At 38.7% G+C, this 27,653-nt stretch overlaps 2 protein-coding genes across 7 annotated transcripts in view; one reads left to right on the top strand and one right to left on the bottom strand.

Moving 5' to 3' along the window:
* Positions 1-26,044, top strand: PAQR3 (progestin and adipoQ receptor family member 3). Of its 4 annotated transcripts, XR_003521097.2 has the most exons (8): positions 1-374; positions 3,634-3,796; positions 8,750-8,905; positions 11,777-11,974; positions 14,570-14,660; positions 17,389-17,537; positions 20,174-20,294; positions 25,909-26,044. XR_003521097.2 is itself a non-coding variant. In XM_027600710.2 (7 exons), the coding sequence occupies exons 1-6, from the start codon at positions 190-192 to the stop codon at positions 20,260-20,262; spliced, it is 882 nt and encodes a 293-aa protein (XP_027456511.1). In that variant the 5' UTR covers positions 1-189; the 3' UTR covers positions 20,263-20,294; positions 25,909-26,044. The 4 variants fall into 4 exon arrangements, 2 of the variants coding, with proteins under 2 accessions (XP_027456511.1, XP_027456510.1); XR_003521098.2 differs by lacking the exon at positions 8,750-8,905; XM_027600710.2 differs by lacking the exon at positions 17,389-17,537.
* The window catches only part of BMP2K (BMP2 inducible kinase), a 139,501-nt gene continuing 127,064 nt past the window's right edge, over positions 15,217-27,653 (bottom strand). For 2 of the 3 annotated variants that reach the window (XM_027600706.2, XM_027600708.2), the window contains one exon: positions 21,695-27,371. In XM_027600706.2, coding sequence (XP_027456507.1) covers positions 25,939-27,371 — 1,433 coding nt within the window. In that variant the 3' untranslated portion in view covers positions 21,695-25,938. Of the gene's footprint in view, positions 16,436-21,694; positions 27,372-27,653 lie in introns of those variants that run through there. The other variant, XM_027600707.1, reaches the window with a different exon arrangement.

The raw sequence follows: 27,653 nt of genomic DNA, 5'->3' as shown, positions 1-27,653 counted from the left end.
TCGCCGCGGCGCAGACGGCGGTGGCCGGCCGGTGCGAGCGCGGAGCGGGGCCTGGGCAGCAGCGGGACCGTAGGACCTCGCGCTGCGTTCGCGGGCTCCGGGGCGGGGGCGGCGGCGGCAAAGCCCCCTCCCCGGGGAGGCGGGGCCTGGGCGAGCTCCCCAGAGGGGGAGCGGCGGCGGCCGGGAAGGATGCATCAGAAGCTACTGAAGAGCGCGCATTACATAGAGCTGGGCAGCTACCAGTACTGGCCGGTCCTGGTGCCCCGCGGCATCCGCCTCTACACCTACGAGCAGATCCCTGTGTCCCTCAAGGACAACCCGTACATCACTGACGGCTACCGGGCCTACCTGCCCTCCAGGCTGTGTATCAAAAGGTACGGTCCTGCCGCCTCCGCGGGGCGCGCCTCGGGGGGCGCGCCGGCAGCCTCTCCTCCCCACCTACACCCTTTTTGTCTGGGGTCTGTGCAGCTTTCCCCGAGGCCATCATTTCCTAACTGCCCCATCCTTCTCATTCCTTTTTGCCATTTCTCCCTCTCGTTATCTTTTTTCCTCCCCTCGCCGGGTGCTTGATCCACGCAATAATAATGACAGTTAACAATGATTTTAATTACCACCATAGCAATTTCTCCTATGGTGCTCTGCAGTTTACAGAGAGCTTCTACATCCTTTATCGCATTTGGTGCTTCTTGGAATCGACCCCACTAACAATGGCCAAGTGATACTTGCCCCAGTGTATACCTAACCTTTGTTTATTTTTAGATCAACCCTATGGAAATGCAGATGGTTTGGGCCTGATAAATGCCTAACATGATATATAATAGGAAATTATATTAATATAATAGAAAACAGGTTCACATTGCCATATGCATGTATATGTATATCTGAGAGAAACCCCTGACTCATTCATTCAGCAGATACTATGGAGCCCCTCCTAGGTGCTAGGCACTATACCAGGTCATGCAGAGAACAGCAGATATGGCTCTTGTTCTCATGAAACTACTAAGGTTTGGTCTGAAAGACACACATTAAAGAGGTAATTACTCTATTGCATAATAACCATTGTGAAAAATGCTGTGTAGGAAAAGGAGTATAGCAAAGAGAGACTCTAACGGGCACCACCCTCTGCTAGAGCACCCTAGAAGCATTTCTAAGAAAGGAATTTCTTTATCTAAACCTTTAAAACCATGAGTCTCTTGAAAGCCTGGGTTTTAAAAAATAAAACCAAAAAATCACTGTTCTGGTTTTTAGGCTAGCTTTGTGTTAAAACTCACTGTATGTACTTAAATGAAGAACCCCACTTCAAGAGAATTAAGGTACAGATACTGGTTAGATCTAGGATGCTATAGTGACAAACTCTAGTGCTGGAATGTTGAGTTGCTCAGGAAGCAATCACACATCTGATTCTTCGTCTTTTCAGCGTGGTCTTTCCCCAGTTCCTTTTGCCCTGCCTTGAAAGTGTTTTGGACTCACAGTCACAAGGTGACATTCTGCCCATCCCTACTCAGTGGATGGCCCACAGGCCTTCACAATTTGACTCCTAAGTACTATCTGCCTCCCCAGTGTCTCCTTTGCATAGGTTATTATACAAGAAATCAGAGCTGGGCCTTGCTATGGAGGTGAAGTTCCACAAGGACAGAGCAGGTAGTGAATTACCTTAATACTTTAAGTATTTTATTACCCACATAGTAGTAGTCCTCTGGATTCTGATGTTAGTGTCCAAATCTCATGGATTGAGAAGTGAAATACATACAGTGCTTTGATCTTGGGCTGTTGAGTCAAAAAGACTTGGGTATCCAGATCTGCCCCTTAACCATTTAATGAATCTTATTTTACCCTTTTGTAAAAACAAGGATAATCACAATTCCTGCTTCAAAAAATATTAAGGATTAAATGAGATTATGTGTATAAAATGATACACAGGGCATGACGCCTAACAGGCACTCAATTAATGGTGATTTGTTATCATCCTGATTATTGGTTTTGAAGCTGAACAGAGAGGCATAACTTCTCACAGAGTAAGAGTCAATTCTCTACAGGGAATATTCTTCCAAGTGCTCTTCCCACCAGCTTGGTCTTTTCCAAGTTCAACTTTTGCCCTCTCTTCTTTTAGCTGTCAAGAGTGACCAGGACAGATTTTGGATATAAGGAGAGGTTTTGTGTGTTACAACTGTTCTGCCAACACTCTGTTAGTTGGAAGGAGCATGCCAAGGTTGTGCCTCTCAGTTCAGTTAATCAGGTTATACTGGGTTTCACTTTTCAGTGAAAAGTTCTGAGGCAACAGGCAGAGTATTGATCATCAAACTAGTCCTATATGTTCCTTCACATTCCTGCATCCTCACTCCCCCCGCTCCCATATGAGTAGTCTTTATACTTGATGCTTATACAGGGTAAAGCCTGAAATTCATGATAAGAAGATTCACTTTATTCTTGATGATCGTTTGATAACGTGAGACCCTGTTATGTTTATGATGTGTAAAAATGGGAAAATGAGAACCATGGTGATTCCTACAAATTCAGCAAGTTAGAGTTATACATTAATGCTTATTAATAAGGAATCTGAACCAGTGAATGTCAAAGACCTTAATTCAAACAAAAAGATTAGATTTTGCAAGAGAAATGCAGGAGAATTTTAAACAATAAATAATCAGATGAGAATTTTAAACAATAAATAATCAGACGATTTCTATCCACAGCTAGGGAAACATTTCACAAAATGAAGGAGCTAGAAGGGACTTGCAGCAGCATCTAATCCACCTCCCTTGTTTTATAGTTGAAGAAACTGAAGCTGGAGAGGTTAAGTGACTTGCTTATGATCACAGAGCTAATTTGTTGCTGAGGGTGAGGATGGAGGGACAGTGAGCCTCTTGACTCCTGGTTGGTGTGGTACACTCTACACCAACCTGTGCTGTTAAGGCTACTTAAACTCAAACCAGTTAGACATTTAGTGGGCAAATAGTACTGATATTTAAAGTAACCTATTGTTCCTAAAAAGGAGAAACTCATGCGACCTAGGAACTAGTTTGGTTTCACACAACCACAGCAAAGCTGTTCCAGCATGCCTATCTTAAAGGACATTTCCAGTGGAAATGCTTCTCTCGAGTCTGTTTAGCTTTGCATTTGCTTTTAATGTGTACTAAAAAGGTATTTTAAGTTTGTGCCTAACCTTAGGAGGTTTTTGGATACCTGTTTTTGAACATGAAAGTATGGTAGCTAACATCCAGTTTTAATCTGCACATTCATTTCTGTAGACATTTAGCATCTAATCTGAGCAAGGCACTCTGCTTGGGACAGTGATGTCATAAAGATGGATGGTGCCAACCATCAGGGAGCTGATAGGCTGGAGGATGAGATGGAATTTATACATAAATAACTCAGATGAGGAAGGAAATGGTAAATATGATAAGAGAGGTGAGCACCAAAAAGCTCTAAGATCTCAGGACTGGTGGAGATGTGGAAGAACCTAAAGATCAACTGGACTAAGTGAGATACCATATTTGCAAAGGCAAAGATGGGGTTAGGGGCTTAAAGTAGCAAATGTTAGATAATTGCCCCCCCAAACTGTCCCTAACCTTCTAAATGCTGATGGTGAGCGAGCCAATATGAATCTGAGATGCATGTCTGTTTGTTTTCCAGTTTGTTTATTTTATCTAATGAGACCGTAAACATCTGGAGTCATTTGCTGGGTTTTTTTCTCTTCTTTACCCTGGGAATATATGATATGACATCAGTGTTACCTTCGGCAAGTGCGTCCAGAGAAGATTTTGTAATTTGTTCTATTTGTCTTTTCTGCTTCCAGGTAAGTCATTTCACAAACATTATTATTGGTAAAGAGAACTTTAGTCAGACGAGCTTGGGCAGGTGATCTTACATCACAGCCACCACTTGTTTTAAAGAGTCCCAAAATAGCATATGGGTTAGCTTATTCATTTTCATAATATAAGCAGCAAAAATGTTTTTATGAAAGTATATTTAGACTTTACTGTTAGAGTATACTTGAAATCCAGTAGATTTTAAAGATTGAAAAAATGCCTTTCCTTTTCTCCTTCCCTTTTTAGAGATTTCTGTTTTAAGATTAATATAAGGATAGGAACCCTATTTTCTGGCTGAGATAGAACACTAGTTCCTGGGGCACCTGGGTGGCTCAGACGGTTAAGCGTCTGCCTTCGGCTCAGGTAATGATCTCAGGGTCCTGGGATCGAGCCCCACATTGAGCTCCCTGCTGAGCAGGGAGCCTGCTTCTCCCTCTCCCTCCGCCTGCTGCTTCCCCTGCTTGTACTCTCTCTCTCTGTCAAAAATAAAATCTTTAAAAAAAAAAAAACACTAGTTACTGCTTAAAACATTTTTCAGATTTCCCATCTTTTTCCTATTTATATGTCTGTGATTTCAGTATTTGTTTCCATACTGTCTTAATTTTGATGTCTTGTTTTGCTGGTGGTGATCTTTTCTGTTGCTTTAATGTTCATTTCCTTTGGTCTTTTTATGCTTTCCTGGTTTCGAATACTTTCAGTTTCTCCTTTCTACCTCTTGTATTTGTTAGTTCTCTAGCACTTTCAGTTTTCTTCAAGGATCTGTAAAATTCCTTTAAAAGTTACATATAATAGTTTTAAAAACAAATAATTCTGAAGAAAAAACAAATATGGACTGAAATCCTGCTGACATTTGTAAAATTTAAAAAAAATGCTGAGTGTGCAGAAAAACATAAAAATTAAAAGCTATCACCCGCCCCCCCCCCCCCAAATACAGGCCAGCACTCCCTGCAGTTAACCTGTGGCTACCATGTGAAAGATGCATCTGTACTATATGTCAGCTGCACAGATGTTGTTTTCATGATACATCATTTAATTTTAGACCTTCAGGGCACCTGGGTGGCTCAGTCATTAAGCGTCCGCCTTCGGCTCAGGTCATGATCCCAGGGTCCTGGGATCGAGCCCCGCATCAGGCTCCCTGCTCGGCAGGAGGCCTGCTTCTCCCTCTCCCACTCTCCCTGCTTGTGTTCCTTCTCTCGCTTTGTCTCTCTCTGTCAAATAAATAAATAAAATCTTAAAAAATAATAATAACTTTAGACCTTCACCATTCAACTCAAGACTTCGGAGTTAAATGACTAAAAACACGTTAGGAACATCTCCCTTCCCCTTTTTTCCTAATTCTGGTTTCTGGAATAATATTTTAAGTTTCATTGAGGGAAAGAATACTCTTGCATTTTTGTTATTATTTGAAAATTATTTTTTCTTTAATATTTTTAAAGTATACTCATTTTGTCCTGATTGCAGCCTAAACATCTCTTAGAATCCATCTCTGGTTTTAAAACAGAAATGAATCAATTTCTTTATAGTTAAATCATTAGATGTATCTTATAGACTAAACTGGTTTATACTCTACTGTTAATTATATGGATAGTATCTACTTTGAAAATCCCACGTTTTCCTCTACCCTCGGGCCTGCCCTTTATTCCTTCACCATCCAGCCACAACTGACATTAGATCAAGGAAAGCATATTAATCTTCTTATTGGTTTAAGAAAACAATGCATTGCAGAACTGAAAAACTGAAATAATTACAACTGCCAATGAAGAAAAGCCCAAAATGTTAGGGTGACTTGCTCAGGATTATTCAACAGGACAGTAAAATCTTGTTCTCCCAGCTGCTAGTGCAGTGATCTTTGTTACACACTGTAAAAGTTGCTAAAGGCAGCAAGATGCTAACAAATGCTAAAGACAGCAGATTTTTCCTACTGAAAACTGCCATCTCTGTTATTTTTATTTTTATGAAATTAAATTTATAACTTGTTGCCTCAATTTTGTCAAATTCTTAGAGGCAGCAGGCAGCATGATAAACCACAAATTAAGATGGATTTACATTTAGGGGCTCCTGGGTGGCTCAGTCGGTTAAGCATCTGACTCTTGATCACTTCTCAGGTCATGATCTCATGGTCTTGGGACCAAGCCCCACCTTGGGCATCCGTGCTGGGTGTGGGTCTGCTTAGGATTCTCTCTTTCCTTTTCCCTCTCTCTCTCTCTCCCCCTCTCCCTCTTCCCCCCCCGCAAAAAAATGATTGATTCACATTTAATTTTTAAAAGACATAACATTTTTTTCTCTTTCCCTTCTACCATTTTATACACTCAGTACCTTCCCACCAACCAGATTAACAGAGTACATTCTGAAAAGTAGAATGTAATTTCAGGGGCCTTGAACTTTCCCAGAGGTCTTTCTGTCTTAGGGAAGAGTAGAATCCAGGAATGCCTTTCCCTAGATTCAGTTCATTTGCATTAAATTCCACAATCTACATCCAGGCACTAAGCTAGGCATCATGAATACAGTGCTGAACAAAATCAGCCTGTCATAAAGATCTAGTCACCTAGGTAGGAGGGCAGAAGGGAGAGTGAGGCAGGGATTTAAGCAGATACAAGTAGTTTGTGTAAGGGCCCAGAAGCAAGAGACAGTTCAACACTTTCTGGACTTGTAGGGGTTGGCCTTTGTGGTTGGCTCGTGGGAGAATGGAGAAAGATGAGGCTGGAGGGAGGCAGGAGCCAGATCCGGAAGTATTTGGTTATCATGCCAAGGAGATTAGATATAGGATGTCACATTCTAACTGTCTGTCTGCCTTGATGGAGTGAGATAGTCCACAAAAGGAAACTTTCCAGAAAACTGAAACCAAACTCAATTTGCCAGATCATTTTTCAGTCCGTTTTTTTTAAGGAATTCTAATAATAACACATTTCTTTTAGAACAGATTTCTTTTAAAACCTAGAACAGATACTAAGTATAGGTTTACTTTTTAAAAACTCAGTGTTCTCTGTTAACACTATATATTTTAATTGCTTTTGAAAAGTATAATTTTTCTCTTTATTTTCCTTTTCACAATGAAATTAGCCTTATTGTTGTTTCTTGCTATAAAATATACTCACATAGGAATTCAAACAAACAGAAAAGCATATGAAAGAAAGTAAAAGCCATTTGAAATTCCACTTCCCAGAGGTAAGCACATTTGACATTTGTGTATGTGCAGGTTCTTCCCACCCACTTGCCTCCCTGCTTCTGAGATATGATCATCTCTGCTTGCTGTTTTGTGTCACTTAACATTGTGACAATGAGATCTTCCCTTGTCAGTGAGAATACACACCTTGGTGTCCTCAGGATTTACTGTGTTTAATCTCAAGGGTAATCTGAGAAAACAAACAACCAAGCTTCTGAGAGTTATATTTAATTGGGTCAGTGAACTCTGACTTGTGGCTTACTAGCCAAAGCCACAGACTGATGAAGATTTTAGACTATGGATGAAGAAATGACATTGTGGCTAGGTACATTGTTTTGAATATTGATACTGAGGCTGTGGAGCCTGCTTAGGTTTAATGACCAGACTGTAGACTGGCTAGCTGACCCATTTTTCTGCCTGAGCAGTTGCTTACAAAATATTTATCAATTTGACCTACTTCATATCATTTGTGCCATTTACTGCAGTCCCCACTGTCACTGGCTTACTAGAGGCTCTTGTCATTGCTTTCCAGGGCTACTCCTGTAACCTCCCATCTTAGCCTTTACATAAGGCTGCACTTAAAATCTTCAGTAGTATCACACCTCGCCCATAATATTGACGTTAAAACTCTCTGAGGTGTAGGACTTGTCATAATTGTATTATGAAGAGGGCCACATGACATTCCTTAATGGTTCTGTGTTTCTCAATACACTGCTTTTTCTGTGGACCCTCCAGTAAACATGTGGCCACCTTTATTTATATTCTTGAATGCCAGCTCATGTCGCAGCCCTTCTGTAAAGCTCTTCTCCCCACCACTTCACCCACCAAACAAATGCCACAAACCAAGGCCCCTTCCTCCTCTGTTTTCTTACATCACCACTTGTTTGTCCACTTGTTTCAGGAAAATCTTTCAGACAGTAGAGGTCTCATCCTTGTACCCCCAGGGCATGACACACAGCTGGTATTTAATGGCTGGAGAGAGTTCAGCCATGGAAACCTTATCAGTCTTCAGAGGAGCTGCTTGAATCAGATGAGCTTTGCTCTCAATTTGGCAACATATAGTCAGCATAAGTCACAATTATTTTTTCTTGGACGCAACAAAACTGTGTTTAACTCAAAACCCAAAAGTAAACTCTACAATGTAATCTCATACAGACATAGAAAGTCTTAAGTGTAAAAAGCAAAATTGTAGAACAGAATGTATTATGTGATTCCATTTGATTAAAAAGAATGTATCGAGTGTTTGTGTACATGTGGACTTATATATTATAGGTGTTTGATACATTCATTGAAGATATCTAGGACACATAACAAATGTTATCAGGAGCTACTGCTGGGGAATAGCTTAAGTGGGAGGAGCTTATGTTTTTACATCATACAATTCTATGTTCTTTGATTAATTTTTTAAGGACTACTTCTAGTGGGTACTTTTTTAAAAGGAAACTCATTTGTGAATCCAAATAAGCCTCAATTAATATTTTAAAAACATTTACATTGTATAATTTTCCCACTGCTGTGCTACTCATTTAAAATTTTATATTATAAAATACCTACCATTTTAAATTTCTTTATTACTGTTATCCCCATTTTACCCATAGGGAACCTGAGATGTGGAGAAATGACATGGCTTGCCTTATGGCACAAAGCCAGAATCCAGGTTCAAGTCTGTTTGGCGAAAAAGCCTGGGCTTGACCTAACCACTTCCCTGAACATCACACATGAGTTGCTTCAATTTCTTTTTGTTTCACTTTGCTGAGATTTGTTTTATTTTCCATAGGTCTGTATGCTTTGCTCTGTGGGCTATCATCTTTTTTCCTGCCATCGATCAGAAAAAACCTGTCGAAGATGGATGGCATTAGATTATGCAGGAATTTCTATTGGAATACTGGGATGCTATGTCTCTGGGGTATTTTATGCATTTTATTGTAATAACGTAAGTAACTTAAAACATTTTACATTCTGTCTTTCACGTAGGTCTTGGGTTTTCTTACCGTGGTTCCTTTGAACTTTTAAATAAACACGTAATTAACTTGTAGAGGAAAGAAGAGTCTTGTGTAAACTCACTTTTCAAAAGGGCCCTTTGATCTCTAATATCTATTACCAGATCCATACTCCTTTTACTAATTTTCCATTGAAATATATGAAGATATTTTCTTAAAACAGATGTAAACACTACATTATTAATGTTTCCAGCAAATCCATATAGCTACATGATTCCTCAGATGCACATTATATGTCTTATGTTTATAGAGCTGAAGTTAAAGTTAGCGCCTGATGAAATTATGAAGCTTGCTGCTGCTTTTCATTTTCCCTCATCCTTTACCCGTCTCTCAGTGAAAAAAACAAAGGGTTTGTCTGTGAGCATGTTGACCCAATTCTTCATAAGAAATACGTTTTCCTTTCTTTAGTCTTATATTTGGAGGTAAGCACAGAGACAGACCAGCTGGGTGGTGAGTGACTTTAACAAGTATGTATCTATTCTGAGTTCGAGATCAGCTCTACTTTTGACGCTGATGTCACAGAAGTCAGTTGTTGCCTTGTGCAAAGCAGCATTTGAAACACTGCCATCGGATTATATTGGCCCGCCGGACTATGGAATACAGTCCTCTAGCTCAGCACCTCACGTCCCAGCCAAGGAGGCCAACTGACCCTTCCACTGGGCTCAGTACATGTCAAGCCCCCCCATTCAGGAAGTCCTCTTCAGCTCTCCTCTCTCTTCCTCCTGCTCTCCTACCTTACTCTTTTCTGTTTTGTCCTTTAGTTCCCTCCCGTTCAGAGCCAGGACAGAGCTGTGCAGGGGCAGTGTATGTACTAGGTACTTGTAGTCCTGCTCACAAAGGAGTAGAGCCTGTCCTCTCCACAAGCCCTCCACACGTAGCAGGTGCTCCAAGCCATAGTCCCCAGCCTTAACATACTGGGAAGATTGGCTGTAGCGCAGGACTCCTCTGACTTTGGGAATTCTTAAGTAGGACCTTTGTCTCTGCACAATAACAGAGATAACTGCCAGTAAAGCTAAAGGGTAAAACTAGCAAAGAGAAAAATCATAAAATTGGCTTGAAGTAAGAGAATTGTTGATTGTAGCCACTTACATATTAGGCTTTTTAGGCCTAATTACTTTGGAACATAAGCATTTAATTAAATATGTATGCAATTAACCTTGTAAATTGATTTGATTTTAGTAATAAAATGTTCATATCTGCTCAGCTTTCACTTACTCATTTTGCATGAAACCATTTATATCTTTTAGAAAATTTGGAATAAGCTGATAACTAGGAGCTTGTGAGGGCAGTCATGTCATATTTGAATTGTTTTACTTCTCTTATTCTTTCTCTGAAAGCTAACCTGTTTTCTGTTTACCTTTGCCCAAACATACCTGATAATTCAAGAGAGCAGTGGGACACTTCTTGTAAATCTCTTTTCAGAAAAGCTAGGTTTCCAAGAGAAGAGAAAACCACTGGAGCTAATGATCACTTAAAGGGAAAATGGGTTTCTTTCCTCTGGTACCTAATCGTTTCCAAATATTCAATTGCTGTAGTGGCTCTTTATCTTTTAAGGAACACAGGCTGCTTTGAGAATGAGATTGAGAACTCTGGACCCTCCATCCAGGGGAATATACATTTGGGCACAGATTAACCAAACAATTTGACATGTGATTTCAGGAAGCTAATAGCCCCACAGAAGTCCTTGGAGCCCAGCTTAAGAACTCTGCTCTATGTCATGCTAACTTTTGAGCTTCAGCTGCTCGTTTAGATACCTAAATATTCTGTAAGCCCTTCAGACTGAATCTGTTTGAAAATGTGCATGATTTCATGCTTTCCCATTCTCTCTCTCCCACCCACACAAACACCACACCTGGATTATCGCTGCTCATTTGCCACATTAGTAGAAGCCATTTGCAAGGCCTTTCGTAATGGAAACATTCTGGCCATCCTCTACTGCCTTCTCACACATCCAGTCAACCATTAAGATTTGAGTTCATTTTTAAAAAGTCTCCTGAATCTGCTGCTCACATCTCTGTCTTCCTTGTTCAACCAGAGCCCAAGCCTCCATTCGCTCTTTGAATCAGTTATTCTAATACCTTCTAGCTGGCTTCCTGTCACCGCTTTCTTTTTCATACTGATGTCAGAGTTACCTAATAAGTCCGTTTGAAAAGCAGACCTGTCATCTCATTCTTAAAGAACTTGCTATTCCCCCAGTGCCAACATGTTAAAGTTCCAATTCCTTAGCCTGACAGTACACCTGCCTTTCAGCCTCCCTTCTCAAAACCTTCCCACTGTATGTGCTGTTCCTTTTCCTTGAGAATTCCCTCTTCCCACACAATCATATGTATTCCTCAAGAATCATCTGCTTAGATACCATCTCCTCTGTGAAGCATTTATTAGCTACTCCAGGTAGCAGACATCCCCTCCTCTGTGACTCTACAACGTTCTGTTCACAGCTCAGTTACAGTACTTACCATTGGATTATAATCATTTGTTCGTGTCTGCCCCTCCCATAGTCTATGAGCTCACCCACTGGGAGAGTCCGTGTCATAGCTTTGTGTCTACAGGACTTAAATTGTCCCTGGCATATAACAGGTACTCAGAAAATGCTCTTGTATGAACAAATGTGGTTTCTACCAACTCACTGTCATCCTAAGAAACCTAACCGGGTATATGGAACATGCAGTGTTTTAAGGAAGTTAACCATGTTCAGAAATGAAAAAATGTAAATAAGTTTGGAACATATAGTGGAAAGGCCAGAATTGCTCTTTTCCTTCTCTTATTGTTAGTAACAATGAAAATTTGACTTCCTTCCCGTCCAGTATTGGCGTCAAGTGTACTTGATCACAGTGCTCGCTATGATCCTGGCAGTGTTCTTTGCGCAGATCCATCCCAATTACCTCACGCAGCAGTGGCAGAGGCTCCGCTCCATCATCTTCTGTTCCGTTTCGGGATACGGAGTGATCCCTACCCTTCACTGGGTTTGGCTCAATGGAGGAATCGGTGCTCCTATTGTACAGGTAGGTTGAGTGTAGTCGGTATTTTTCTCATTTTTTTTTGTCCTTTAGATTATATTCATTTGGGGTGAAGTACTATAATCAGACCAGATGGCTGGGTCTCTGTCATTTGAGAAAATATTTATAATTGCATATTAATGCCATAATGTTCACATCTATATAAATAAGCATGCCTTGCAGGAAAAAGAAGTGTAACTATTGCTTTTTTTTTCCAAGATGTCTTTCTGCAAAATACGTTCTTAATTCTCCTTCTGCTACCGTGAGTGTGTAAATGCCCAAGTCAGTGGAGGAGAACTTCCAAGTTCCCAGCTTTGTTAGCTATGGCAAGGATAATGCCAGTGATAACACAAATATGGAACTAGGAGGGATTGATTGATTGATTGATTGATTGTTTTGTGGAGGAAAAGGAGCCGGGAAAGATTTTTCCTTGGACCTGTTGAATTTGAGGCAACTGTGGGATGTAAAGGTGGAGATGGAGTCAGAATTTAGGTCACAGTTTGAGACTAGTGATAAGATTTGAAAATCATTACTAGCTGGAGCCATGAGAACATGTCCCACTACCAAGAACAATATACTGGGAAGTAAAAGAAGAGCTTATAGAGTTAGGTATTATGGGGCAAGTCGGAGTGCATTTAGGAGGTAGCTCAGTGAGAACGCCTCAGTATTCTTGAGAAGGGAATTAGAAATAAGAGCTCAGAGATCCATACAAAAATGCTTTAAGAATATGCTTGAGAATAAACTTAAGAATTTTTAACATCAGTAAATATGCCAGGAAATCTAGCAGAAATAATGTACAGTTGTTGCAGTGGGACCTTCGTCTGGAATATGGGGATTTAAATGCAGGTTTTATTCAAAAGGATCATATTTTTTTAGAAGACGGGAGAACGAATAGTAGGCTTACATGTACTTGCATGAAGTCAGCAACAGCATGATGGAAAGCATTTGGGTATAAAACTGGAAAGGAAGGAAATTCTGTGATATAGCTAGTTGAGTGGTATTTGTCAACTTGAGAACAGGGTGATGCTTTCTTCATAAGATTAAGAAATTGGGAGAAAGTGAGACAGTAGTGATGAGGAACTTCAGTGATCCTGATATCTGAAAACATCATTTCTCCGCCAATTTTAATTCCCTGAATATAAGTTAAAGAAAATACAGTGGTGAAATGCAACTGTAGATTTAATTGGGTAATTTAAACTGGTTATTGACATAGAAGGGACCGAAATTTGAGATGAAGTAAACACATCCCTTTTAAGCTTGTAATGATAGAGAACCAGACCTATTAAGCCAGTAGATTTTTGAGAAATTCAGAAAAATACGGGAGCTTTCCTGTGTCCAAAAATCTTACAATAGAAATATGGTTTAGGAAAATAGTGGTTCTGAAAGATGGAAATCTAATGTGATCACAAATCATTCCAGTGAAGAAGCAGAGGGAGACGTCCTGAGAAATTCTCTAATAAGCTGTAATTTTTAAAAGATGGGGAAAGAGGGAGAGACTTAACCGAAGATGAAAAGTTCCAGAAGGGCTAATCCTGGGAAGCAGGGTGTGGTTGTGTTCTAGAAGGAGAAATCTCATAGTCATTAGTCTAAGAATGTAGGATTTCAGGAGGGCCATGATAATTCTCAAATATTTATAGAGAGAAGTAATTTGTCTTTATTTCTTAAATGGCTTCTTGGTGAATTAGGTTTATAACCAGAATTAGGAACAATATGTAACAATTTTACCTGGCTAATATTCTTAGGGCAAGGAAAAGCTCTCCAATTAGAACTGATAGACTGCTTCATATAGTAATTCAGGAGGACCGTTTATCGGGTTGGTGGACAGATTTCATTGTTGGGCCAAACTTTTTTTTTTTTTTAAGATTTTATTTATTTATTTATTTATTTATTTATTTATTTATTTATTTGAGAGAGCACAAGCAGAGGGAGCAGCAGAGGCAGCGGGAGAAGCAGGCTCCCCGCTGAGCAGGGAGCCTGACATGGGGCTCAGTTCTAGGACCCTGGGATCATGACTTGAGCTGAAGACAGACACTTAACTGACTGAACCACCCAGGTGCCCCCTAAACCTCTTGTGTCTTTTCTAGCTACAAGACCCTGATCTTCAGTTATTTTGCTTGTTCAGCTGGTAACTCCATTCCCCATATGCATTCCACCCATGCATCTATGTTGTAGTTGGAGTTGGGTGTTTTAGGACCTTCAACCATGTTAAAGTTCTAGCTTCTTTAGTACCCTCACCTTTAGAGTACTCTGTTCCACTCCTGTGGGCCATTTCCTACAGGGAAGAAGAAGGAAAGGGAAAGAATCCCAAGTAGACTCTGCACTGAGCATGAGCCCGACAGGGGCTCGATCTCACAACCCTGAGATCATGACCTGAGCCAAAACCAAGAGTCAGATGCTTAACTGACAGCCAGCCAGGTGCCCCTGTTTCCTACAGTTTTGAGAGCAAGGTTTCTATAATTGGAGACTATCAACAAAAGCAGTTGAGATTTAACAAGGTTAAATTCCACCTATGAATTCTACCTAATTTGTGAATTCGATTCATAATAAATTAGGAATTCAGTCACAGTAAAAAGATCTGTGAAAAAATGTTTTGCTTTTCAGGACTTTGCACCCCGTGTAATTGTGATGTATGTGATTGCTCTTCTTGCTTTCCTATTCTACATTTCCAAAGTTCCAGAACGGTACTTTCCAGGTAAGTATCACTTTCATAGTGATCTTGTGACTTTATTCTAAATATATGGTGGAAGTCTATGCTTCAGAGTATCAAAAGTTAGATTTTTTTCAATATAATTGGTTATAGAATGACCCTCCTATTGTTATATGTTACCTAAAAGCTTAACTTTCAAAGGGCTTTCACAGACTTCCTGTCCTCCTCACCATGAGTTGAGTGCAGTAGATGAGGTCACCACCATTTCCCGATTATGAGCTAGTGACAGAGCTGGGAGTCTTCTGACTCCCAACCACTGCTTTTTTTGTGGATCCTAATTATCAATTATCATTGACTTCTTTATATATCACTCATCTTAAAAAATTATACATGTAGAGATCCACAAAACAAGAATGACAGAAGGAAGTAAGATAATGAAAAGAAGCCAGGGTTAGGATCACTTCACCATATATCCATCATGAGGTTCTAAAATTAAAGGCCACCAATCTGCCTTTCAGCTTCCTGGTACCCAGTGCTAAGGGGAAGATAATAGAAGTTAAAAATCTTCACGTCCACAAGATATACACAAGCTAGTAACCCAATAGAAGGACAGATTTCCCTGATTCTTCAGTCCAGAAAAAAACCATCTTTGATAGAAAAGAACCAAGAGGACACTGAGTGGAATGAATAATGTCCAAAACATGTATTTGCTTGCTTAGGAACTTCGGTCTGGAGTCAGACTGCTTGGGTTCAAATCCACATCACCCACTTACTAGCTGCATGAGCTAAATAAGTTACTTGTACTTTTTCAGCTCATTTCCTCATCTGAGGATGGAGATACTTTCTCTCATGGTGTTATTGTGAGGACTGCATGCGAAAATGTACATGAACCATTTAGCAAGGTTCCTCACAAGTAGTAAGCACTCAGCACATGCCAGCAACTATTATGATGATGATGTCCCTCGACCTCAGTCCCATAAGTGGAAAATGTGGTTTAGTAAGGGACAGAATGGTGTAAGTCCAGGTGAGCTTTGGCTTGAGTCAAGAATAACAGAGTACAGAGAGCAGTGATTTTTTTGGTTTGAGGAGCTAGAAGTAGGGCAGTGGTTCATATTCAAACTGCAAACTTGTCCTTCCTTCCTGGGCTAAGATTCTCTTCCACAGTGAATTGAAGATAGGATTATGCCACTCATGATGTACGTTGGGAAGAGAAAGGATGAGAAACCCTGATCTAGTGAATGAATAGATCACAGAACCTCAGACATTCTTCTGTGCACTTTTCACCAGTGAGTTTTAAATACGAGTGGAGTAGAAAGAAGAACCTGAGTGTAAACATTAGGATTCAAGAGCATAACTAGGACATGTCCCTTCACTGAAGACCACCCATCCTTCAGGGAGGGCCAGAATTTTCCTCAGAAAATGGTTCTGGCAAAATACATTTTTATATCACTTTATTAATAATTCTTTTATTACTAATTTCTTCATGACAAGTACATGTAGAAAATTCAACCATGAAATTTTTCTACACTACATAATTGTGGCCATAGTGTTTTTATGCCTTAAAATATTCATATCAGAAGTTCCCAGTTGTCTAACATAAGACCCCTATAAAAGGTCAAATGTTACATAACTTGTCCCCCAGATGAGCTTGACATAAACTGTGCCCCGTGTAGAGGAGCATGTGGCAGAGTGCAGGGGCAGTGGAGACATGGAGACCATACGAGATAAAAAGTCTTCTCAGAAAAAAAAATGATAGTCTCAGATGCTCTTGAATGAGTAGCTTAGAAACCTTGTCTTGCCAGTCCCCATTTATGACCTGGCTGTAGAGAGAAACATGCAGTGGTGAGATGGTGGGTGAATACTATGAGATCAACAAATTGACACCTAAGAACTTACTTTCAGCTCAGTTACATTTTTAAAAATATAGAAACAACACAATGGTATTTGATGGGATCCAGAGATCCCCAAACGTACCCATGGACAGAACTAAGTGGATCTATGATACTTGTATGACAGTATGATCAGTTTTCTTTATAATACTCTGTATTTTGTGCTTTTGAAAATGGGTCTGTGGGTTTCACTGGACTGTCAAAGTGTGCTGTGGGACCAAAAAAAGGCTCGGAACCCCTACAGAAAGGATTGTGCAGACTTTAAAACCTACATACTGTACTATTTCTCTTTGTAAGAAAAGACAGGGACAGTGGTTAGAGAATATTTACATTACGTGACCATAGAAGCACCATGAGTAAGGAAAAGAGATTTACATTTAAATTTCTATAGCTCTGTATTTATTTTGTTCTTTTTCAAGAAGCTTCCCACATGTTAATTATTTAACCTCCTTGGAATTTAAACTTTAAGCACAAAGAGAAATAGTTCTGAGTTGTGTATGAACTAATCAACCTTAGTTAATGAAGCCATACTAATTACATTTTGTGGATTCGTCCATGACACATATATCCAGATAGAGAACACATGAGACAGGGGAGACAAAAGATCAAATTCCTGAAATTAACCAAATTAGATTTGGAAGACACACTTGGAATAGCATTTCAAAATTCACCAATGTCCTTAAATTAGACCCAAATATGAATTCATCCTTTTTAAAAAAACAGTTGGGTTTGAATGAATCTCCTGTCAGTCTCCAGCTGCTCTGACACTGCCAAAATCTTTTTGCGCTAAGCCATATTTCTAAGGCCAGAGATAAAAAATACATTCTTATTTTAATATCAAAATATTACAATCAATATTGTTCTCTCTCTGCCTTCCCTTTTAGGACAACTAAACTACCTCGGATCAAGCCACCAGATATGGCATATCCTTGCAGTAGTGATGTTATATTGGTGGCATCAGTCAACAGTGTATGTCATGCAGTACAGGCATAGCAAGCCTTGCCCTGACCATGTTTCACATTTGTGAATTCAGGTATGGCCGCCTGGTGTATTCAGTCGTCAAGCAATATGTAATGGGGAGTTGTATACCCCACTATTTCTAAGATTCACATTCATTTTTCCTTTTTCCTCCTATTTAATATATCATGAGTAATACTTTATAAAAATGGAAAAATATACCTGGGGATCTGTAATAATAACTGCTTTACGGCCCTTAAAACTACTAATTTGCTGCTTGTACAGAAAGTGAAAATTAGTTGACATTTATAAGAAACATCTGAATAACAATGAATGTGAAACCAGTGTAGAAACAGTATTTGTTTTACTTAACACCAGCTTAATTTCCTTAGGAAGGGCTTACCTCCATTATAAAATGGAGTCATCCTGTGTGATTTCTTTAATAGAAGATACGTACAGTGGTTGATCAAGTTGAAGTGCCTCATCAAGGCCAGGGTTGCCATAGCCTATGCTTAACACAGCCAGAAGAGTGGTTTTGAATCATCACTAGCCTTTAAATACATGGTTTGCGAGAAACTGGCATGTAAGACAGGATTTCCTTTAGCTATAGGCTCTCTTCTCCTTAGGAACATTGGATTTTTTAGTTTGCTAGAACAAAAACTTTAAACCTTTCCTCCTTTAAGTTGAGAGAGGCATTAAGAGGAAAAGAACTTGCATTGTCATTTCCCATCAGATAAGAAGCGCATTAAAAACTGATTATATGACCAGGCAACCAATTCTGTGGTCTAATAACCAAGGCATTCACATTTAAGCTTTTTAAATTCAAAGAATATTACTTAGTTCCGTATAATAATTGCACTCTTGCCAGTGGATTACAGATTTTTGGTTCAAAAATTCCTGTAGCAAAATAGAGAGTTTCACCTCTCTGAATCTGCAGTCCTAAATTTCTTGATCGATGGGGGTTCCCAGTTAAATGGGTGCTACTTACTTTCAAGGCCACAGAGTCCAGATGGCCCAGGGTTGACCCCAAAATGAACCTTAAGCCTTAGAACAAAGTCATGCAGGTGCCCCAACTGATGACAGGATTATTCCCTTGTACTCTAGTCTTTCCCTGTTTTATGCATGTGTTAGCATTTTATTGACAACTCAGAGTATTGATACACACTATCTAGTATTTGGGCCTGAAACATTATTCTTTATTGTATATACCTAAGAAATAGGTCTCACTGCCCTAGCATACAACGCTCTTGTTTGTGGTCTTTTCATATGTATAAATTAAATCCCTTTTGAAGCAGTCATTCACAAAAACATGTTCATTGGAATATATAAAATATCCAAATTTCTTAGTGGAATAATATATAAAATATTATCCAAATTTCTTCAGAACATTGGAATTCCTAAATATCAGAAGTGTTGATTAATGGCAAAGCTTATTTCCACATTGCCATTTATACATCTCATATTAGAAATTTAATGTGCCTCCATTTATGCATCTGTAAAATTTTTTCTTTTCAGTATAGTGTTTTTGGAATATAAATTCCCCATGCTAGCATCTCAGCATGGAGAATCTTCGCAATAGGCTAAGGGCGCTGTATTGTACCCATTATGATGATGGAACACACACTACTTTGAAAATGGCTACTTTGCTTCATAAGGCCACAAATTTCATCCATATTGCTGAGTGATAAAAAGACTTTGCTGTAATGATAATAGGATGTATTTTCCACAAAACAACCCTTATGGGTTTAATATGGTATTATTGATCTTAAATAGATATTTTGTCATTTTAGCCAAATAAAATACACTGAGAGTAGTTATAATTAATTTAAAAATAGAAAAGTCTAGTCATTTTAGGCCTGGTACCATTTTTACCATAAAATCTTCTCAAAATAAAAACATTGAATTTTAAGTTCTGTTTTCTCTTAATTTTTAAAAAATATTCCTGGTTTTTTGAGTGTATGAATTATCTAATACTTGCCATCTGACTTAATGGATAAAAAGGGCATACTGTGTTTGACTGTTTTAATTTAAAAGGCATATAGCTCTGACTGTAGGGAGAATTATACCCTGTGAACATTTCATCTTATGAAAATTAAAGATTGTAAGAAAGCTATCCTCTCTCATTTTCCTCTTTACTGTATTTTATTATTAAGTAGGGAAAGAATGAATGTGGATTGCTGTCAACTATAAACACTTCTGTATGTCAGTGTTTATTGACCACCTACTGTGTGCATACCACTACTGGCAAATTTTTTAAGACACTGTTAACATGAAAGAATATTTAAAAATTGCCTACAAATCTGAGCCTTGTAATAATGTATATTTATTTTTGTTTTATAGATTTATTAAAAAATAAGATTAAAAGTACATACTCAGATGCCATACTAAAAAAACTGGTTTTAATTTTACAGTGTATAAACTATAAAAGCTCTTTACCTACAGACTTTACACGTACATTTTAAAACTATCCATGGCTGTTTTAATTGTCTATTGTGATTTATAAGGTTGTAGTTAACTCATTTGAGGCAATTATCTTTCTATATAAAGCCATTTTCAAAAGATAGTGCTTGTCTTTTTTGTTATTACACTGAGTGCAATTCAGTCAGCTGCATGGCAAAATATGTATGATGTAAATAAACTGGGTTTACTAAATATATTAAGCACTGTCTGTCATTCTTTATAATACATAACAGCTTCAAAATCGTATTTTAGAATCAGGAATGAAGATTCAGGGAATCTCTGTCACATCATCCTTTGGCATCCTACCTGGACAAAGTAACCGATTTGAAGATTGTGATTGACTGGCATAACGCTGTGCAACTCCATTTGGCAGGTACCTACCTAGAGCTATCCTTTGCCCTGTATTAAAATGTCAAGGGGCAAAGCCTGCACTTCTGGATTCCTGCCAACTGCTGAGCTGAGTAGATCTGTATCCACCTGAAGTCATCATTCCGGGTAATTCCAGCCCTGCCAGAATGTGTGAAGAATCAGCTTAGCTATTCAGGCAGGGACAGAAGTGTCTTTTCCATGCATTATCACAATTACTGCATTTGAATTCAAAAGAGGTACAGATGCTACTGGGTACCAATGTCCCCTGAAATTCTGTATCATACTTCCTGAGTAGGTAGTGAGATAATGACCCAAAACTGAAACTACCTTTAAGGAAACATTTTCACAAGGGAGAGGTAACAGCAATAGGGTTCTCTTGTGAAAAGTGGAAATTCTGTCCTTAGAGGGTAGGAATGATAGCCACCAAAGCTCTACTCCTGCTTTGTAGGACTAGTGTTTTTTGATCCCAGACTGGGATCAAAAACACTATGTAGAACATACCTGTAATTTCAGTAGTGCCAACTGTCTGAAGCAAAAGCGAACTATTTTTAAGTGTGCAACATAAAACTTCAAAAGCTCATGCCTTCACTATGAGAAGAATTAACTACATCTTACAGATGATGCTAGAGCTGGACTTCCTTAAAAAGGAATTCGCTATTCAAAATAAATAGCTCTAATTGCAGGATGTATTTTTCTCTAAAGAAGTTAACCATAAATGAATTTGAACAGTGGTACATTCCACACTTCATACAATTTACTAAAAAGACACAAAGCCCTTATTCTTCCATGTAACTTCAGGTGTTACTAAGTCAAAAAAAAAAAAAGTTCATAACAAGATGAATCTTTCCACCAGCCACCAATCTAAAAACTTCAGTTTGTGAAATAATACGTAAGATAATGCAATCTTGACACCAAACTTAGTCCACCAGTCCAATAAACAGGTTTTCTCTTTAACGTTTTAACGTGCCAAAGCCTCTTTTCTGACATAATCAAGGATTACAATATTTTATTTAACCAAATATTTTTTAAGTTATATACATTACCAGTTTTTAAGAAGCTTAAATAAATTATACACAATGCAAAAGCAATGCCAAACATTCAAAAGGTACTTCAAAGTCATGTTTTTGCCTTACCTTCATTATTATAATTATCAGTAATTGCAGTGCCTGAACAAATTGTGCTATGAAGTATTTTTGCTGCAAAAATGCTAGGTCACAATAGGTTTTCTTACTTAAATCCTACACAGAGATCTAATCCTATCCATTTTTCTATTCCAGTAGCTGGAGCATAATAGGTGCTTCATGTCTGTAGTGTGAATAAAAGAACTGAATAGAAGTCTACATCCAAAACATTTAAGACAAATAATGAAAAACTCCAAAGTCACTAATTATAAAGAATATGCAATCCATTTGGGATTTATTGCATTTAAAGAAAGCAGATTATTAAAACAGTAGGTATGATAAATACAGTAAGAAAATAATTTTAAATTTCAAACAAAACAAAGTGAATGAGGGACAGAATTCAGTCAAGAAGAATAAGCAACGTAATGACAATAAAGTCGTAAAATCAGTTAGTGCTTAATTAGATGTAGAAAGAAAAAAAAAAAGCAACTGATTCTATCTCATAAACAGTTTCCCAGCTATATTTGAGGATTGAAGTTACTTTAGAAAGTATGTTTTGTAACAATCAGAAATATAATAAGCACGTAAATCAGGTTTATTAAAAGTTATTTGCTTAGTGGTACATAAAAGGCTTCAGAAAATTCAAGTTTAACAAAAAATGGAAGTTTAATCAAAGAAAGTGCACTTAAAGCTGTTTGCCAGCAATTTAAAAAGTAGCTTACTATTACTGTACTGCTTACCATTAGATGACCTTCAATCACAAAAAGAGAGCAGGAAAAAAAAGTTCTTTCAAAAGTAGCACAATCGATTTTTAAATAAAAATAACCCCAAATGATGACCCATTGCATTTTCATCTGTCTACCTCATTCTTTTAGTGGCTTTTATAAAACCTCCCTAGGAGTGAATGTTCTTTTAGTAATGATTGTGGTTGCAATTCCATTTAAAAGTAAAAATTCACATTAACTCCACAGTAGAGAGATGTGACATGTGCATGCATGCGTGTGTTTATATATTTTTCTCAATATATAGACACCCTGGTGTATACAAAAGTTTTCAAACATAATTTTTATTCTCACAGTAGATATGTCATCTCATTCTCACAGTAGATCTGTCAGCTCAGTATCAGACCTAACAATAATGAGTGATTTTGCTAAAAGGGAAGAAAAAGTTAACTGCACATTCTACACATATTAAAACAAATGTACCAAACTCTTCAGACCTAGTGATATTAATACATGTGTACCTTCTAGCAATGCTTATATGAAGTACCAAAACCTAAACTAAGCAGAGTAGCCAAATAGTAAGAAAACTGCTCTGCCTATGAACATCAGAGCCAAAGGGGGGCTCCGCCTTACTCTTTCCACCAGCAGTATGAGAACAACAATCTATTACCGTTAGACAATAAACAGGGTGGGATCAAAAGGTGTGTCTATCTACAATTCCAAATAATGTCATAACTGTGCCCAAGTACACATTCAGGGATAGGTGGTAGGTCAGTGGAAGAATTACACAATTTCCCACTGATACTTCTGAATAAATATTCTAGCCAGTTAAATTTTCATCTGGCCTAAAACCTTTCTTCCTCCACCTAATACATATACCAAGCAACTTTTGTGTCTCAGCAGATACATTCTTACATGCCATAAAAGCTGATCTTTTTAACACTAACAATTGTGAAGTGATATTTAAAAAGTTAACTGAATGGTCCACTTTTAAAACGATTATTCAAAATCAACAAGCATTATTAAAGCTGTTAGGACAGAAATAACTTTGGCCTCAGATTTTTGCTAGCTTCATAATTTACTTCCCTTAGCGTGATGTTCAAGTATTACAGGTTTAGTTATGACTACTTTACGTACAAAAGCACAGAGGACACCTGATTAATAATAGGAAAATAATTTCAACTCTCCTTCCTTAAACAAGAATTGGACCATCCCATAATAGAACCAAACTTTTACTGAACGTTGTGTCCCAAGTATGTGTTAGGCTCTTTCACGTGCCTTGAGAGTCTCATAATTCTCATAAGGGAATTACCTGGGCATCACGAGAGTGACCTACATCCTAACGATAGTGGGAGGAGATAATGAAAAATGGAAAGCAACCCTAATCCTGTACTCCTTGGAAAATGCCTTTACTTCAACACACAGGAATCTCCCCATTTCTATCCGACTGGGTCCCCTGTCGAATCCTAATGTTTCCTCTGAGCTATAATCTCAAAAGAGGAAAGTCACTGGGCTGTAATATAATAAACATACGGATGGAAGTATTTTAAACAATGTCAAAATTGTTTCTTTAGAATTCATCTAACTTTATAAGCCCGAAGTGCCTACATCAGTGTCTAAATCACTTAAAATTATTCAGTGTATTGAAAAGCAAGTGTAAGCAAGGCCTTGGTATCAGACATCCAAGTATTTCATGTTTACATCCCAAGGAGACCACATTAATTCATCTACTACCCCTTTTAAATTATAAAACTCATGAGGTCTAGCAGAGACCAAGGCCAAGGACTAAAATAGTCAAAAGCATACCGTGTACACATCAACAAATTTTCATTAAAAAAAAAATTGTTTGATACAAACCTACCATGAATTTACTAAATGTAATCATCAACTCTTCACTTTTAAAAGAAAGTATCACTTGAGTCTACTCTGTAAAGTTTTGAAGAACACCTACTTAAGCATTTGCATTAGCAGTATTAATCAACCTGAGAATCAGGAAAAAAAAAAAAGGTGCAAACATAATATTTGCCTTTGGCACAAGGACAAGTAATTGGTGCAGTCGGGGCTCTAAAAATACAACTCTTAAGCAGTAATATAATGCTTGGTCTGCCTCTGCTACACTGTGATTCACATATTTGCTTCCCTGTTTGTCCACAAATTTATATCTAAAATATAAAAGAGAAAAGAAACAATAAAAATGAATATATAGTTGAGTAACATATACTTTGCTTCTTTCCAAGTTTAGAACTGTGAAAACAGGCAAATAGCTCATCCCATTTGGGGCACTATAATTAAGATATTCTAATAAGATTACTCATAAAATACACTTTAATTGGGTTCAAAGAAAGTTCATTTAAAGTATAGCAATCAAGAGTGCCAGTTAATAAGAGTTTCCACCCCTTTTTGTAAATAGCTTTATCAGTTCTAGAAACTTCTAAATGTTGATAGGGAAGGACAGTTAATTATAACTTAAAATAGCTGGAGACACAGGAAGCACAGATACTGTATTCACATTAATTCATATAGTAATTTCTATCTTATTAAACAATTTCTATAAAATCTCAAGTTTCTAATTAGGATTTGGGGTGTAAAAAAAAGGCAATTTGGTAGCTGGGTTCTTTTCACTAGAGACGCATCAACTAGCAGAACTGAGATGCTAGTTCCCATCTCACACCTTATAGCCATGTTAAGATCTTGCGTATTAGTGCAGAGGTACTTGGAGCAGGATGCGTGAGTCCTGCCTATAAGGCTTTATGGGTTTCACTGTTCTGTGCACTTTATTAAAACTACTCCACCCTCCCAACCTAACTAGAAAGTTGTTGCTCGTGACTTGGGGAATATTTGGGGAAGGTGGTAATTTAATAAAGTACATTATTAAATGCAACATGATTTTATGTTGTAAACGTCTTAAAAACAGGGTTTCAGCTACATTTTTTTTTCCTGAAGTACAATTTCTATACAACCCTAGTCCTCACTCCCCATTTTTCCAACAATCTGCTTTATTAGGGACATGACAGTAAAAGTTTTGAGCAAGAAGCCATTCAAAAACAATATATAAAGTGTTCCTGAAGTAAGTTTTTTTTTTCTCTCTCTTCAGTATCATTTTTTTTCTTTTACATTTTCCACACGTCAGGTATTTCTCTTTAGTTTTTGTCCTAGGCTTCTGTGTAGATGTTCCATATTAATGGCACTTGTTTCTAAAAATGCAACAGTTTTAGGCACAATAGTCAGTTACTTCTGGCTCTGCTTTGTCGAGAACGGTGTAAGGACTAAATCTCTGCTCTCTCCAGGTATTAACTTTTTAATTCTTTAGGAGAACCAGATTTTGCTTTTACTGTGTGGAAATTAGAAGAGACCTTTAAAAAATCCACAAATGCAACCTGTGTATGTACAAATAACCTTAGTTTTACACGCTGGATCCTGCCATGAGCCCAGAATATGCACACACAAGTGACATTCTGTTCTAAAAAGAATGACACAGCTTTCCAGTCCCTTTTCAGTGGCTACACAACTGGAAAGGTGGCACGTGCTTTCCCGGGATTTCCGTGGAGTCACGTCTGGTGGCTGAAACCCAGGGTTAGAGCGAGCAGTCGAGCTCCCTTTTCTCCTGCATGGAAAAGACAGCGAGTCACTACCCTGTGGAGATACTTCCTTTTTCTATTTGGTTTATTTAAAAATTCACCTATATTGATTGACCTGTAAGAGTGAATGATATAAAGAGCTATACAAATAAATTTTCTTTCAAATTCATAAAACTATTCATACTTTTTTGAAACAGGAGTTAATGCCAAGAGTCCGCCAGAAGTATCTACTGTTTAGAAGGAAATGGAGCAGCACCAAATGGGTCTAATTCGACTGACTGGGACTGTGGGGGCTGATGTGAAGTGATGCTTTGCACTACAAGTTCTGTAAAGGGCACGGCACCGAAATCATCCATTTTCAAGGCATCTGTACTATGGAATGAGCCATGCAGTGAATTGGGTCTGGGCCGCCCAGGCAGGCCAGGGTTGTGATCGGCACGGATGTCACTCAGGCCCTGATGTGGAGGGTGCCACGGCAGGTCTGGAGGATGGAAGGGCTTGGCACCGAAGGGGTCCAACAGACTCTCCTCAGGCTGCAGGCCATTCCCTCTGTCTTTCCCATCGGTTAGTGCAATGCTAATGTTCTCCTTGGAGTCTGAGATGGTTAAAAATTCATTGCTACTTTGAGAGTCTCGGCGGCCCACCTTTTTGTGCCTGCGAGCCCTCTCTGGAGTGCGGTAGGTAGGCTTCACGGTCTTCTTCGTGCTGGTTGGCGTGCCGTGATGCCGCTTGCCATTACTTTTGGGCAGATCCTGCTTTGTGCGCCTCTGGCGAGAAGACAGTTTCTGTAAGCTTCGCTGTTTGACTTTTTGCTGTTGACTCCCAGTTATTTCCTCAAAGGGCACAAGCCCAAAAAGGTCCTCATTGCTGTCACTTTTGCTTGTTGATGTGGGAAAGGGCTGAAAGGGAGTGGAGCCAAAGATATCTACACTTTTCGGACAACCAGGGAGGGTTTGTGCTTTGGGCCCCACTGCACGGCAGTCTGGTACATTCACCTTCTTGCTGAAGGGTGCCTTTGTGAATACATCAAATTCCTCCTGCTCTAGACCCACAGTAGGACAGAGGGGCTGTTGACAGAAGTTCTTTTCATTCTTCCGTTGGTGAGGCTGTTGAGCACGCACTGCAAAGAAGGGGACAGCGCCAAATACATCAAACTCCTGTTTAGGAGCCTCCACTCCAACATCAGAGGGCAATCGGGTTGGGGTGAGGAGTGTGTTAGGAGGATCTTGCGTTGGTCCGCTGCCAGATTTGTCTCTGTAGACAGGGCTCGCATCACTGTACTTTACTTTGGCCTGCTCATAATCAGAATCAGAGCTATGTTTCTCTTCTTCCTCATCTTCAGAATCCATGAGGAGAGGCCTATGACCCAGATTTTCCGGTTCAGTATCATCATCATTAAAATCTTGTTCTCCCTGAAGAACTTCTTCATCCTCCTGTTCCTCCTCTTCGCTGCTCTTAGGAGAAGGGGGATCTGATTCAAAATCACTTTCAGACTCATCGTTCCGCTTCTGCACTTGACCCTGTACTAATGAATTCTCTGAGGTTTTCTTTCCAGTCCGGTGGTCTTTAGATACTGGACTTGCTTTTCTATTCTTGATAGGGTTTGCAGAACTATTTTCTTGATTCATGGATGAATGTTCAATTTTCTTTTCTGGAGAACCTGCAGGTTCAAAGAAAAATTATTATAGCATTACAATACATTTCAAGAACCATTTGCACTAAATATGCAAGAACACAAGGCATTACAAATCCCTCATACCAGTTCACTTAGAGAAAATAATGTCATTTCTTTGGTTCATTAGGCTTAGGGAACGCACGTGTCCTCGACTAGACAGTTAGGTCCTCTAGTGCAGAGATTTACTTGCCTCTGTACCCTACACACTACCTACTCACCAGAGGCCCTCACTGACAGCTAGGTTTTATTTATGGTACCCAGAAGAGG

Source organism: Zalophus californianus, chromosome 2 (genome assembly GCF_009762305.2).
Source record: "Zalophus californianus isolate mZalCal1 chromosome 2, mZalCal1.pri.v2, whole genome shotgun sequence".
Lineage (NCBI taxonomy): Eukaryota > Metazoa > Chordata > Mammalia > Carnivora > Otariidae > Zalophus > Zalophus californianus.
Note: the sequence above shows the minus strand (reverse complement) of the source record. Positions and strands in the feature narration are given on the sequence as shown.